This window comes from Rhinatrema bivittatum, chromosome 5, assembly GCF_901001135.1.
Source record: "Rhinatrema bivittatum chromosome 5, aRhiBiv1.1, whole genome shotgun sequence".
NCBI classification, from domain to species: domain Eukaryota; kingdom Metazoa; phylum Chordata; class Amphibia; order Gymnophiona; family Rhinatrematidae; genus Rhinatrema; species Rhinatrema bivittatum.
The window spans coordinates 249,003,897-249,019,267 of NC_042619.1; the positions used below are offsets into that span (position 1 = coordinate 249,003,897).

General features: G+C 44.9%; 1 protein-coding gene across 8 annotated transcripts in view; it reads right to left on the reverse strand.

The window, feature by feature from the left end:
• Nucleotides 1-14,936, reverse strand: part of LOC115092639 (type I inositol 1,4,5-trisphosphate 5-phosphatase-like) — an 82,280-nt gene extending 67,344 nt beyond the window's left edge. For 4 of the 8 annotated variants that reach the window (XM_029603742.1, XM_029603739.1, XM_029603741.1 and 1 more), the window contains exons 1-3: nucleotides 14,841-14,936; nucleotides 14,401-14,532; nucleotides 1,006-1,047 (exon numbers count right to left, since the gene is read on the reverse strand). In XM_029603742.1, coding sequence (XP_029459602.1) covers nucleotides 1,006-1,047; nucleotides 14,401-14,423 — 65 coding nt within the window. In that variant the 5' untranslated portion in view covers nucleotides 14,424-14,532; nucleotides 14,841-14,936. Of the gene's footprint in view, nucleotides 1-1,005; nucleotides 1,048-13,802; nucleotides 13,905-14,400; nucleotides 14,533-14,840 lie in introns of those variants that run through there. The other 4 variants (XM_029603744.1, XM_029603745.1, XM_029603743.1 and 1 more) reach the window with 4 other exon arrangements.
• Between the last annotated feature and the right edge of the window lie 435 nt (nucleotides 14,937-15,371).

Below are 15,371 nucleotides of genomic sequence, written 5' to 3' on the forward strand. Positions count from 1 at the left end.
CTAGGGATCAAAGGTAAAAACTAGAGGCTTTTTGTTAGGAAAGCGTGCTTAATAGGCAAGAGAGAGATTTTGAGGGCTTGGAGGGAGACAGAACCTCCATCTTTTTGGCAATGGAGGAATGCATTGCATGGTGTTTTGCCGATGGAGAAAATGGCATCAGTGGAGTCACCTGGGTAAAAACAAGCTTTCTTGAGGACCTGGGATGACTATATTCAGCCCTCGAGCAAAAAGTGAGGCCTTCGATTCTTTATGAAATAACTGAATACTGGAAAGACATTAGACTGATATGAGGCTCATTCAAACGCAATCCATAAGGCTGCAGGAGGGGTTTGGGTTGTTACGGGGTGGGGCTGAGGAGCACCTCAAGTGCTAGCAACGAGAAATCAGTACATAAGTTAGACTGCTGCCTAGTGGCCATCCAGAAGGATAACTGGGCTGAATAAAAGATTTGGACAAGTTTCAGGAGAACAGGCCCCTTTACAATTATTGGTATGATAAACTTGGGCGGGGTCACCACCTCTTCTGGGAGTAAACAACAGAGAACAATCTAACCATTAGGATCTATTGGGTACTTCCAAGGGACCTGGACTGACCAATGTCAGAGACAGGATGCTGGGCTCATCGGATCATGGGTCTGACTCAGTATGGCACTTCTTATGTTATGGTCCCCAACAAAAAGGGGCTTCTCTATATCAAATGCAGATACGAATACATACAACTAAATGGCCCTTGAAGATCATTTTATGTTTTTACCTCACTGTACCACAATTATGCAGAATTTTTGCTGCTTATGTTATGGTCACCAATGAAAGTGGACTGGTGACATGGGAGAACATGCCCTCTAAAAGACAGCTATCCAGAGAGGAACAAGCCTAGAACAGCAGAACTCAGAAGAAGCCTTAAAGGCATAACTCTTAATTTATAAATCACTGCTTTGCAATGAGCTCTCTGGAGTTTTCCAAAAGGTATTAAGCTCCTGAGAGAACTTGGGAGCCTCTTTCTTACCTTATATAGCTCTTGCAGCCAGTTTTCCTGAAGCTCTTCTGGCTGGTGTGAGAAAGCAGAAAATGTATTCATTACATGAACAGATAAGAATGACAACACCAAACTATCACTCCCACCAGTGCCCAAGGAACAAAGGTGGCACCTGTGCCCAGGAACCGGCATAATAAAATGTTTATGCCAAGGCAGAAAAAAGGAGGCCTCCATCAGCACCTCTGCATGCCAGACACCCAATCCAGTGCCCAGGGAACAGTATTTTAAAAAACCTGTGCTCTCAGGACAGTGGCAGGCAGCCATGCTGTGCTCAGGGAAATGTAAAAAAACAAAACAAAACAAAAAAAATACTTGTCCCCAGTGAGAGTGGGAGATGCATTTCCTGTGTTCAAGAACAGTAGCAGACAGCAAGGGGAGCTGGCAGTCCTAAATGTAAAATACTATTATGTAGCTGCACAATTACGTACGCTGTATGCTTGGCAGGGAAATAACAGTGGATTAAGTTAGAACAGTTCTTTGTGGGAAGCCTCCCTATATATCTACATATTTGGTTGCCAACAGCTTCCCAGGATATTAATTGAGTAATCCTTTTATGCAGCTGACCCGTTAAGCTCTGGGGGACCTATAGAACTGTGTTGACTGGTAATCGGGCCTGTTCCCCTCTTACTCAAATATAGTTTACTAAGGCCTTTGTACTAGGTATTTTTTGTACTACTTTTCAGCAATGAGGGAATATGGGATTGGTATGGTTGAGCCAACTGTCTGTAAATAAGACGTGGTAGATTTTAAGGGTCCTGTGGAGAAATATGCTCTCTTGGTTTGCTTCACTGTTCCCTGTAAGATGCGCACAAAGACTCTGCACACACAACAGAGCAGCATGCATAAGCTCGGGTCTCCTCTCCCAGCAGCTGAAAAACAGGGAGAGAGACCCATACGGCCGCCGGTGAACTTCATCTTACCGGCAGCTGAAGAAATAAGAAGCTGCACATCAGGACCACCGGGAGCAGAGAACCGAGCCCACCTCATCATCTGTACTGGCCCTGCAGTATTAAAAATTCATGAGGGCAGCACTTTCTCTATGCTGACCTTGCAATGCACGAGATCAGCATGGAGGAAATGCTAGCTCAAGAAAATTTTAATACCATGGAGCCTGTACAGAGGATGATCAGCAGAACAAGCTTCTGTAGCAATAACTGGTTCCTCCCAAATAGGTATGCGGAAACGTTGAGAGCAGCAGCAAAGGAGTAAGAGAGGCTCTGAGGCTGCCGGTCAAAGAAAGTGAGGAGAATGTGCCTGGAGAGTGTGTGTGTATGAGAATGAATGAATAGTAGCCTATCTTGGTGGGGGGGGGGGGGGTGAGAATGAATAGGTGCCTGCCTGGGAGTCTGTGTATGTGTGCGAATGAATGAGAGCTTGCCTGGGGGAGGTGTCTGAGGGAGCCAGTGAGAGTGAGTCATGTTTGTGTGTGTATGTGAGAGACAGTAAGAGTGAGTGCATGTGTGTACATGAGCGAATCAGTGAGAGTGAGGGCCTGTGTATGCTTGGTAGAAGGGGAAAGGAGAGAGGGTCTAAAAACCTGGGTATGAGAGTGTGTCTGTGAAAGACAGAAAATGTGGGGTGTGTATGACAGCATGTGTGTGTGCGTGTGAGAATATACTTGCGAGTGTGTGTATGTGAAAGAGAGAGGATAAAGTTTATCGCCCCTGCATCCTCGACAATCTCAGGGTGACTGGAAATCAAGTTCCCAGGTATGGACACCAGGGATTTTATAATCCTTATTAATTTTAATTGTTGAGAGTTATTTGATTGTTTACTGTTTTGAAATATTTTATTGATGCTTGGGAAATTTAAAAAAATGTATTTGACTTTAATTAATGGATGTTATTCTATTCATCAGTAGTTTTGAAATATTTATTCTTTTATTAGTATGGTTTTACTGTTATAATTGATAATTTACGTTCCTTGATTTTATTGTTTTATGAGGAATAGGAAAATTGGTTCTTATCTCTAATTTTTGTTCCTGGAATATCACAGATCACTCCAGACAAGTGGGTTTTGCATCCCTACCAGCAGATGGAGGCAGAGAATAAAAACATTTCAGGCACTGCTACCTGCAGTCCCTCAGTATTGACCTGTACCCAAGCCAAGATGTCTAATCTGAAAAAATCCAAATAAGTCTGGGCGAGCAGAGACTCAAAGTAAGATGGGAGAGTTAGAGCGTATAGCAGCAAATGATGAGTGACATAATTGGCATCACAGAGACTTGGTGGAAGGAGGATAACCAATGGGACAGTGCTATATCAGGGTACAAATTATATCGCAATGATAGGGAGGATCAACTTGGTGGGGGTGTGGCACTTTATGTCCGGGAGGGTATAGAGTCCAACAGGATAAAGATCATACAAGAGAGTAAATGCTCAGTAGAATCTATATGGGTAGAAATCCCATGTTTGTTGGGTAAGAGTATAGTGATAGGAGTATACTACCATCCACCTGGACAAAATGGTCAGACAGATGATGACATGCTAAGAGAAATCAGGGAAGCAAAGCAATTTGGCAGTGCAATAATAATGGGAGATTTCAATTACCCCAATATTGACTGGGTAAATGTAACATCAGGACTTGCTAGAGACATAAAGTTCCTGGATGTAATAAATGATTGCTTCATGGAGCAATTGGTTCAGGAACCAACAAGAGAGAGAGCTATTTTAGATTTAATTCTTAGTGGAACGCAAGATTTGGTGAGAGAAATAACGGTGGTGGGGCCACTTGGCAACAGTGATCATAACATGATCAAATTTAAACTAATAACTGGAAGGGGGACAATAAGTAAATCTGCAGCTCTAACACTAAATTTTAAAAAGGGAAACTTTGATAAAATGAGGAAAATAGTTAGAAAAAAAATGAAAGGTGCAGCTGCAAAGGTTAAAAGTGTTCAACAGGCTTGGACATTGTTTAAAAACACAATCCTAGAGGCGCAGTCCATATGTATTCCGCGCATTAAGAAAGGTGGAAGGAAGGCAAAATGATTACCGTCATGGTTAAAAGGTGAGGTGAAAGAGGCTATTTTAGCCAAAAAAACAACCTTCAAAAATTGGAAGAAGGATCCATCTGAAGAAAATAGGATAAAATATAAGCATTGTCAAGGTAAGTGTAAAACATTGATAAGACAGGCGAAGAGAGAATTTGAAATGAAGTTGGCCATAGAGGCAAAAACTCATAATAAAAACTTTTTTAAATACATCCAAAGCAAGAAACCTGTGAGGGAGTCGGTTGGACCATTAGATGACAGAGGGGTTAAAGGGGCTCTTAGGGAAGATAAGACCATTGCAGAAAGACTAAATGAATTCTTTGCCTTCGTGTTTACTAATGAGGATGTTGGGGAGATACCAGTTCCGGAGATGGTTTTCAGGGGTGATGAGTCAGACGAACTGAACAAAATCACTGTGAACCTGGAAGATGTAGTAGGCCAGATTGACAAACTAAAGAGTAGCAAATCACCTGGACTGGATGGTATGCATCCTAGGGTTCTGAAGGAACTCAAAAATGAAATTTCTGATCTATTAGTTAAAATTTGTAACCTATCATTAAAATCATCCATTGTACCTGAAGACTGGAGAGTGGCCAATGTAACCAATATTTAAAAAAGGCTCCAGGGGCGATCCAGGTAACTATAGACCAGTGAGCCTGTCTTCAGTGCCGGGAAAAATAGTGGAAACTATTCTCAAGATCAAAATCGTAGAGCATATAGAAAGACATGATTTAATGAGACACAGTCAACATGGATTTACCCAAAGGAAGTCTTACCTAACAAATCTGCTTCTTTTTTTTGAAGGGGTTAATAAACATGTGGATAAAGGTGAACCGGTAGATGTAGTGTATTTGGATTTTCAGAAGGCGTTTGACAAAGTCCCTCATGAGAGGCTTCTACGAAAACTAAAACGTCATGGGATAGGAGGCGATGTCCTTTCGTGGATTACAAACTGGTTAAAAGACAGGAAACAGAGAGTAGGATTAAATGGTCAATTTTCTCAGTGGAAAAGGGTAAACAGTGGAGTGCCTCAGGGATCTGTACTTGGACCGGTGCTTTTCAATATATATATAAATGATCTGGAAAGGAATATGACGAGTGAGGTTATCAAATTTGCGGATGATACAAAATTATTCAGAGTAGTTAAATCACAAGCAGACTGTGATACATTACAGGAGGACCTTGCAAGACTGGATGATTGGGCATCCAAATGGCAGATGAAATTTAATGTGGACAAGTGCAAGGTGTTGCATATAGGGAAAAATAACCCTTGCTGTAGTTACAAGATGTTAGGTTCCATATTAGGAGCTGCCACCCAGGATCTAGGCATCATAGTGGATAATACTTTAAAATCGTCGGCTCAGTGCACTGCAGCAGTCAAAAAAGCAAATAGAATGTTAAGAATTATTAGGAAGGGAATGGTTAATAGAACGGAAAATGTCATAATGCCTCTGTATCGCTGCATGGTGAGACCGCATCTTGAATACTGTGTACAATTCTGGTCGCCGCATCTCAAAAAAGATATAGTTGCGATGGAGAAGGTACAGAGAAGGGCAACCAAAATGATAAAGGGGATGGAACAGCTCTCCTATGTGGAAAGGCTGAAGAGGTTAGGGCTGTTCAGCTTGGAGAAGAGACGGCTGAGGTGGGATATGATAGAGGTCTTTAAGATCATGAGAGGTCTTGAACGAGTAGATGTGACTCGGTTATTTACACTTTCGAATAATAGAAGGACTAGGGGGCATTCCATGAAGTTAGCAAGTAGTACATTTAAGACTAATCAGAGAAATTTCTTTTTCACTCAATGCACAATAAAGCTCTGGAATTTGTTGCCAGAGGATGTGGTTAGTGCAGTTAGTGTAGCTGGGTTCAAAAAAGGTTTGGATAAGTTCTTGGAGGAGAAGTCCATTAATGGCTATTAATCAATTTTACTTAGGGAATAGCCAGTGCTATTAATTGCATCAGTAGCATGGGATCTTCTTAGTGTTTGGGTAATTGCCAGGTTCTTGTGGCCTGGTTTTGGCCTCTGTTGGAAACAGGATGCTGGGCTTGATGGACCCTTGGTCTGACCCAACATGGCAATTTCTTATGTTCTTAAAGTTGGAGCCCCTTAAAACTAGGACCCCTTCTCTCATAACAAGGGTCATTAGAATTTGCAACCTTAACTGTGTAACCTATGGACAATCTTTGAAAGTTGTTTGTAAGTCTGCATTTGACTAAAAACTGCATGAGCAACATCCAGAAGCGAGGAAGGTCTTTCAAAAAAATCAAGGGTATGGGCTTCTGGACTGATCTGGGGTATAACAGGAACGAAAATTATGGTTTCCTTTCCTGTTCATACCCCAGATCATTCCAGACAAGTGGAATGTACACAAACCCCTCTACACTGGGCAGGAACCAGAAAGACCTGCGCACAATACACTTTCCCCAAACACAGCCTCTTCTAGTGCACAGACATCCAGATGGTAATGTTTGGTAAAAGTGTAAGGAGAAGCCTAGTGGTTAGCACAGCAGGCTACGAACCAGGAGACCAGGGTTCAAGTCCCACTGTTGCTACTTGTGATCTTGGGCAAGTCACTTTACCCTCCATTGCCTCAGGTACAAATTTAGATTGTAAGCCCTCTCGGGATAGGAAAATACCTACAGTACCTGAATATAATCCACGCTGAAGCACTGAAAAAAGTGTGAAAAGCAGAATATAAAAATCTAAATAAATAAAATAAATGCCTCCACCAAACAAATCTCCTGTGAAAATACCAGCTGACATTCTGCCCAGGAGGTTTGCTGCGCCCTAGTACAAAGCGCCCGCAACCCCTCCAGGACAGATCGACTCTTACAGATATAGGCTGAAAAAAATCACTTCCTTCAACCATCATTCAATCATGCCCTTGGAAGCTTTACTTCCCCTTCTTTGCTCCACTAAATAAGACAAAGAGATGATCTGATCTCTGGAAAGCATTTGGCACCTTAGGATATTGTACGAGAACTCGCTGTACATCCAAATAAGTAGAGCTCCTTTGCACGAGGCGTATCAGACTTCAAAAGCTAGAAAGCCGGCAGCTCCACCATCTAGTTGAGATGAAACGAGGAAACGACTTTCGGCAAGAAAGAAGGGACTGTACATAATGATACCCCATCTTCCAAAATGCACAGAAAGGGATCTCTACACAATAATTCTTTAAGCTCCAAATTCTGCCTAGCCGAACAAATAGTTACCAAGAAAACGGCCTTCAGGGAAAGATCTTTCAAAGATTCCCTTCTCATCGGTTCAAAGGGAGGAACACAAAGAACTCGAAGGACCAGATTAGGGTTCCACGCTGGACACATCCTCTGAATCAGCAGGTGCAAATGCTTCGCCCCCTTCAGAAAACACACGAAATCCAGATGGGACGCCAAATGGCCTCCCCTACAGCTTTCCTGGAAGACAACCTAAGGCTGCCGCCTGCACTCAGAGCAAATTATAGACAAGCCACTTTGCAAAAAGGTTAAGACCTAAGGAACATCTATCTGCAATGGCAGCAGCCTGTTCTCCAAACACCACAATTCAAATATTCTCCAAACCCAAATAAAATCCAAAGAAGTGGAAGCCTCCTAGCCTGATGCAAAGTGGCAATTACTGGCTCCAAATGCCCCTTCAAGCGAAACTGTTGCCTTTCAAAAGCCAAGCTGATAGACAAAAGTGATCTGCTCGCTCTGAAAAGATGGGCCCCTGTCGTCACAGCTTGTGCAAATGGGCTAAGCAAATGGGATCATCTACAGTGAGATGAACCAGATCTGCAAACCACGGCTGATGCAGCCATTCTGGTGCCAAGAGGATCAACCTGCCTGGATGACATTCGATGCGATGCAATACCCAGCCTAAGAGAGGCCACGGGGGAAACACACAGCAGAAGCTTTGTCGGCCATGGCTGAACCAGAGCATCGATTCCCTGGAAACCAACCTCCCTCCGGCGGCTGAAAAACCGATCCACCTTGGCATTCCCTCAAACTGTCATGAGGTCCAACTGCGGCCTGCCCCACCTGGCATGGATAAGGGCAAAGGACTCCGCTGACAACTCCCACTCCCCTGGATCCAGCTGCTATCTGCTGAGATACTCTGCCTGCACATTGTCCACGCTGGCTACATGAGATACCACTTCTCCCACTAGATGCTTCTCTGCCTAGATAAACAACTCCTAAGCCTCCTGAGCCACCAGGTGACTCTTTGTTTTGTCTTGATGAATGCCACCGGTCGCATTGCCTGAGAACGCTCGCACTGTCCATCCCTGAATGAGGGGAAGAAAGGCGAGAAATGCCTTGCGAACTACTCTCGTTTCTAACTGGTTGATTGACCAGGACACTTCCACAGCAACCACTGACCTTGGGCTGTCCATCCTTGACATACTGCCTCCCAACCTCCGAGGCTGGTATCCGTGATCACAACTCAGTCTGGAACCTTCAGGTACACCCCTTTCTCCAAACTAGAATGAGACAACCACCACGAGAGACTGGACCTGGTGTCCCCCTAAAGTAGCAAAAGAAGCTGAAATTCCTCCGAGAGCGGACTCCAATGGGATAAAAGTGCCCTCTGGAGAGGTTGCATGGGAGCGAATGCCCAGGGAACCAACTCCAGCATAGATGCCATAAAACCCAGGATCTGCAAATAGTCCCAGACTCTGGGAACTGAAAGTCACAGAAGATGAAGCACCTGAGCCTGCAACCTGAGCACCCACTCTGCAGTAAGAAACAATGCGGGTATCGAATCAAGCCCTCAGATACTCCAACGACTGGGACAGTTTCATATGAATTTTACCAAATTAACCACCTAGCCCAATGAGCGCAGCAACTCTATAACACGTCGAACAGAGCGACGACACTACAATTCTGACTTTGTCCTGATGAGCCAATCATCCAGGTACAGGTGCACCAGGATTCCTTCCCTCCTGAGTGTCGCCACTACTACAACCATCACTTTCATGAAAGTCCATGGTGTGGTCACTAACTCGAAGGGAAAAGCTCGAAACTGAAAATGATCCCCTAGCACCATGAACCGCAGGAATCTCTGATGGCCAAATCTTATGGGAATACGTAGATAGGGCCCTGTCAAATCCGAAGCCAGAAACTCTCCCTTGCAAACCACTGCTATCATCATCCGCAGCATTTCCATATGAAAGCGCAGCATCCACAGTGCCACATTGACCTTCTGTAGATCGAGGATGGACTGAAAAGTCCCCTCTTTCTTGGAAACCATGAAATACACTTGAGCACCTACCTAGTCTCTGCTCCTGAGGGGGAATCAGAACAATAGAGTTCAGACTCTGTAGCCACTGCAATGTGTTCCACACTGATGTGGGAAGAGCAATGGGAGACCATATAATTCTTCTCTGATAGTCCGTGAAAATTCTAAGGTGTAGCCATCTCTTATCATCTCCAGAACCCATTGGTCTGACGTGATCCTGGTGCACTACTCGTAAGATAGGGATAGTCTCCCTCTCATGGCTTCTAAGGAGGAGCGGACCAGCCTGCCTTCATTGGCTGGCCTTACCTTCTCTAGTCCCTTGGCTGGAGCCATCACGGAAGGTCTACGCACCCCCCACAAGGACTGCTGCCTTCCTGAGCCTTGCTTTTGCACTGTAGGTATAGAACTCCTGTTGGATCAAAACCTCATTGCGTCTCGAAAATGAGAGTGCAGCAGAAAAGTCTTCTTACCAGTCTTATCTTTGGGCAACTTAGTCCATTTCAACTTCCCCAACTGCTTCAGCAGCTGTTCCAGATCCTCTCCAAACAGCAGCTTTCCTTTAATAAGGAGGTTACACAGTTGCGCTTTAGACCACACATCCGCCAACCAATTCTGCAACCACAGGAGTATTTGAGCTGCTACCATGGAAACCATATTTCAGGAGGAAGTCCAGACCATATCATATAGGGCACCCGCCACATAGGCAATTCCTGCTTCCAAGCGGGCGGCCTGTCTGGAACTGTTCACGGTCCCTGACTCCTTCTCCTGTACCTTCTGCACCCAGCACAAGCAGGCGCCTGCAGACCATCACATGAAGGCTTAAAGCTGAGACCTCAAACAGCCTCTTCAAGAGAATCTCCAACTTCTGATCCTGGACATCGTTCAGCGCAGCCAATCCTGCCACAGGGATGGTAGTCTTCTTGTCACTGCTGACACCACCGCATCTACATTAGAAAGCTTTTAAAGCTCCAAGGTCTGTTTCGGCAAGGGATACAACTTATCCACAACCCTGGCTACCTTAAGGCCCACCTCAGGAGATTCCCACTTCCAGTCGACCAACCTCGTCACTTTCTTTGGTAAAGGAAAAACCATAGACGGCCCACATAGTCCATCCAGGCCAGGGTTCATTCCCTCATTGTCTGAATCTTCTTGCATGACCTTGATCCCCAGCTCTTCCAACACCTAGGGGATTAGAGGCCACATTTCCTCCTTACAGAACAATTTCATCACCCTAGGATTATCCCCCTCCATGACAGGGATCTCCTCAGCATCATGCATTGTATCCGCTATTGTGTCCACAGGATCCTTGTCCAGATCAACTCTCAGACCACCCTGCAGACTTTCTGCACCTTCTGCTTCATCCGAGGTATCATCCTCATCACCCAAGGGATGACCCAGACCCAGAAGCCAAAGAATTTCCCCTGACCTTAACCGTCTAGCCACTTTAGGCCTCTTAGTCGAGCATTTGGACTTCTGAGGGGCAGAGCGCTTAGATCCTGCTTCCCTTTTAGCTAAACAAATTTTATGGAGGAGCAGGACAAAATCTGTGAAGTCCTCGGCATCACTGGACTCTTGATCCAGCTCCTATTCATCATTCTCTCCTTCCTTCCTTGTCCTCCATAGGGCGCTGACCTACCAGAGAAAGTGGAGGGGGAGAGTTCTGTGGCTCCCTCTGCCACATGGAGGCAACATGGCTGCCATCTCCTCCAACCTCTCCCCCCCCCCCCCCCCCCCCAGGGTCTCCTGCACAGGAGAGAATGACCAGGTAGAGCAACCGCCATCAGTGACTCCCATGGAGGCCCCTAACTCTCTGGAGGCACAATCAGGGCAAAGTGAGGCTGCGTCGAGGCGTGATCGCCTCAGGCCACAGCCCTGACAGTTTTCCACATTCAGCAGGTGGCACCATCATGTCGCGGACAGTGATAAAGTTAGGCTCCTGCTGCTAAGGAATCCCCAGCCAGCGCACTAAACACCTCCAATGCTGCCCGGCACAGCACCCGCGCCTCTGGCACAATCAGCCCAGCCGCCAAGCTCCTCTCCTTTTATTTTATTTTTTTTTTTTTAAGCAACAGCAACCAAAAAAAAACCAAAACAAGGTAAGCCAAAAAAAGAAAAATGAATACTTCCCTGCTTCTGGATGCTGACAGCTGAGGGTGAGGAGGACACAGAGGCTGTAAGGGGAACTAGGACCCTGGTTTTCCCTCCCTCTGGAAGATGAAGGCCAAGCCAGATCAGAGATATCCAACACCTCCCCCCACTCACTCTACTCTATCCGAGGAATGGCCCACGAAGTAACCTAACTCCTTGAGGAGCCACACCCTTCTTAGTAAAACTTCCTTCCTCTAATTCTTTCCTATTTTCTTTTTTTTTTTTTAAGTTCAAAACTCCAGACTATAGGATTGCACCTCTACCATCTGCTGGAGACAAAGAAATATTGAGAGACTGAAAGTGGCACTCTTGATTATGTAGCAGTACCTGAAAAGTTTTTATTCTCTGCCTCCATCTGCTGTAGAGATGCAAAACCCACTTGTCTGGACTAATCTGGGGTATGAACAGGAAAGTGATATTTCTGTTTTTCCATTGTTATACTGTAGACAGAGTCTGGCTTCTCGGGGTTTCAATTTCAGTTTTGTCTGCAAATTGCTAGTTCTAATTTGTGATTCTTTTTTTTATATTTGGTGAAGGTCTGCCTCTGTTCTGCGTATGTGCCAAGGTGAGAGATTCTGCTAACGTGTAGTTATCTATAGCAATTGGGTTTGTTTTGTTTTCCCAGTAGGTAGTGTATTGGTATTCTGGGACCAAGTAATATTTACAGTGCTGCTTTTTCACAAGCAGGGTTGTTGTTGGTTGAGTCCTTGGCATTACTATTGTTACATCATGATAGGTTTGCCATATAGATTTTGAGTGTCTTTTTTTGCGGGGTTTTGTGTTACTTCACTATGTGCCTAGCCATGTAGAATTAGATGAATTTTGCAGCAAAAACAAAGGACAATTTACTCTATTCTTGCTTCATGATCATTTAAGTAATGGAGAATTATTTTATTAACTATTTTAATTAAAACATTCAGTATTTGATCTTTTTTGCATTATTCTTGCTCGGGCACACTTGGCTCATAGCGCACAAATTTTAGCTCAGCTTATAAAACGTTGCATGAAAGAAAATTTTTGCACATATAGGGGCCAATGCAATACACTTTACTCAGCTGAGCGCACTGTTCAACCCAAAGCTGGACGTGGGTTTTGGCCGCGCGTCCACAACCCTTTATTCTAGAAGGGGATTAGCGCATCCAAAATGCATGTACAATCTTCCGGGAAACTAATAGTGCTCATCATTGCAAATGCATGTTTATTTATTTATTTATTTATATTCTTTTTTTATACCGAAATATAGCAGAGTGCCTTCATTCCGGTTTACAGTGTAACAAATTCATACAATGAACAGTTAAAAATTATAAATATAACACAAAACAAATGATGAGGCTATTAGCTGTTCTCCCGATTAAAAAAAAAAAAAAGTGCGCCCAATGCGCACATTTTTACCCTCCGATATTAATGCCTGCCCAGAGCAGGCGTTAATTTCTGAGCAGACCAAAAAGTGTACAGAAAAGCAGAAAATACTGCTTTTCTCTACTTCCTCCAACTTAATATCGTGGTGATATTAAGTCAGAGGAACCAAAAGGCCAAGAATGTTTAAGAAAAACTTTAAAAAAAAAAGGCATGCCATGCTTAGGGACGCTCAAATAATGAGCGCCCATTTCCCTAACCAGATGACAGCCACCTCTCCTGGGCGCCCATTACAAGAAGGTGTTAGGAGCGCACAATTGTTCCTAGCACCTCCTTTTTAGCGTGACCCTTCATTTAAATATTTGATTGTGCGCCCAGGAGAGGTGGCTGGACTTGCATTAGGAAAGCGGGTGCTGAACTCTAAGTGCCTGTTTTCCATGCAGATTTATTTCATCGGCCCCATAGCCTGTCAAAAATTATAGGAAACACTGGATTGCTTATTTGCAAGTCTGACACTTTTTCCTAGATAAATTATCAGGCAAGAAGTCTCCAGAAATCTCTCTCCTTTTGAAACTTTATGCTCTAAACTCAAAGGGCTTATTTCCAAAACGTATGCTCTTCTTAATTCTGAATTACTCAGTAAACCTAAACATATTTAAGAGTGAGAAAGAAATCTAGGAGCTGAGGTAAATGAATCAGATTGGGACGGTCGCTTCCTCTGGACAGCCAAAAGCTCACTTTCCACTCGAATTGTGGAAAATGGTTATAAGGTATTGTAGGATTGCATAAAATTTATCCTCAGGTGGATGACACTTGTTGGCTTCTCTATAAAGCACCTGGATCTTTTTTTCATATATGGTGGGATTGTAACTTGGTACAGTCTTACTGGGAGTGGTCTTCCTCTCCTTTCTATTCTCCAGGTTGAGGGTGAGCTAGGCCAAAAATCTCCCCTTCCCTTTTAGTCTCCAGGCTTGGGATGAGCCAGGGCTATGTTCTTCCACTCCTGTTTAGCCTCCAGGCTTGGATCAGCTGAGGCTATGGTCTCCCCTTTACCTTGATTCTCCAGTCTTGAGATAAATCAGGGCTATGGTCTCCCCTTCCTCTCTGTTCTCCAGGCTTGGGATGAGCCAGGGTTACACTTTCTTCTTAACCTTGCTTACAGGAATGATAGAAACCAGTTATACTTGCAGACCCGAAGGCAACAAAACTGATAAGTCTGTTTAACCCTCCTAAAGAGTCATTTGGTTTTCTATTCCGTGCTACTTCTAGGTCTCAGGTAGAAAATAGTTGCCGCCCCCACCCCCGATATCAGTACTTCCGCCTTGCCCCATCAGTAACTTCACAGGAATGGGTAAAATGTGATTTGTGTTTTCGCGGACTCGCTAGGTTATCATTCGGAGCACATAACCTGGACCGTGGTTCTGCGGTTCGGGTCCATTACTTATGTCACGTGGAGTGTTTTGGCTGCAGCTGAGCCACTGTTACCCGTTTGCGAGAGAAGGCCGCGGGGCTGCGTAGAGGCACAACCGAACCAGCCCGGTAGCTCTAGACTGACTTCTCCCCTCGTGCGGTCAGGGGGCAGCTGGTAATGCCCGGGGCGCGGGGGAAGGGGATGGGGGGTACCCCCCTCACCTCACCGCCCGCCACTCACCTTGTCACAGACGGAGCCCACATTGGCCGTGACGAGCAGCAGCTCCACCCCGCGGCCCCCCATCGGGGGCTCGGGCCTGTCCGCTCCTGCTCGGGACAGAGAGCCGACGAACTTCCGGCAGCAGCGCTTCTCCTGCTCGCAAATAAAAAAAAAAGGTCAGGAAACAGTGGGGAGGAAGCGAGGGCCGGGCCGCCCCCTCGCTGCCGGCAGCGCTGAAGAGGCAGACTCCGAGCGCCCCCCCCCCCCCCCGCTCTGCAATACCAAGCTCAGGTTACTTTATTGTATGACAGTTCTACAGAGTTTGCTAAAGCAATCCGTGACGAGTTTAACATAAAAAAAAATTTCCACAATGCTAATAACAGTAAAAGAAAATTACAGAAAAAAAGAAGACCAAGGCCAATTTCCAGGCTCTGGTTTTGATCTGTATTATCCCTGATCACCTTAGGTTTCTGGCCCCAGAGCAGACATTTTCATTGCCGCCTCCTCCCACCCACACCTACAGCTGGAGTGTCCTGTGGCTGGAAGCGGCTTAGAAAAGGGTTGCTAAAATGATACAAGGCCTGTCGCACAATCCCTAAAGAGAGGCTCAAGACACTGCAGCTGTGTGCTTGCTGGAGAAAACGGACGGGGGATGATAGAAACATTCAAATATTTGTCAGGCTTCAATAAATTACAGCACGATAAGTTTTCCATTGAAAAATACCCTCTAGGACAAATATTTATGATATGAAAATGGAGGGAGGCAGGTTCAGAGGAAACCGGTAGATATAGTATACTTGGATTTTCAGAAGGCGTTTGACAAAGTTCCTCATGAGAGGCTTCTAGGAAAAGTAAAAAGTCATGGGATAGGTGGCGATGTCCTTTCGTGGATTGCAAACTGGCTAAAAGACAGGAAACAGAGAGTAGGATTGAATGGGCAATTTTCTCAGTGGAAGGGAGTGGACAGTGGAGTGCCTCAGGGATCTGTATTG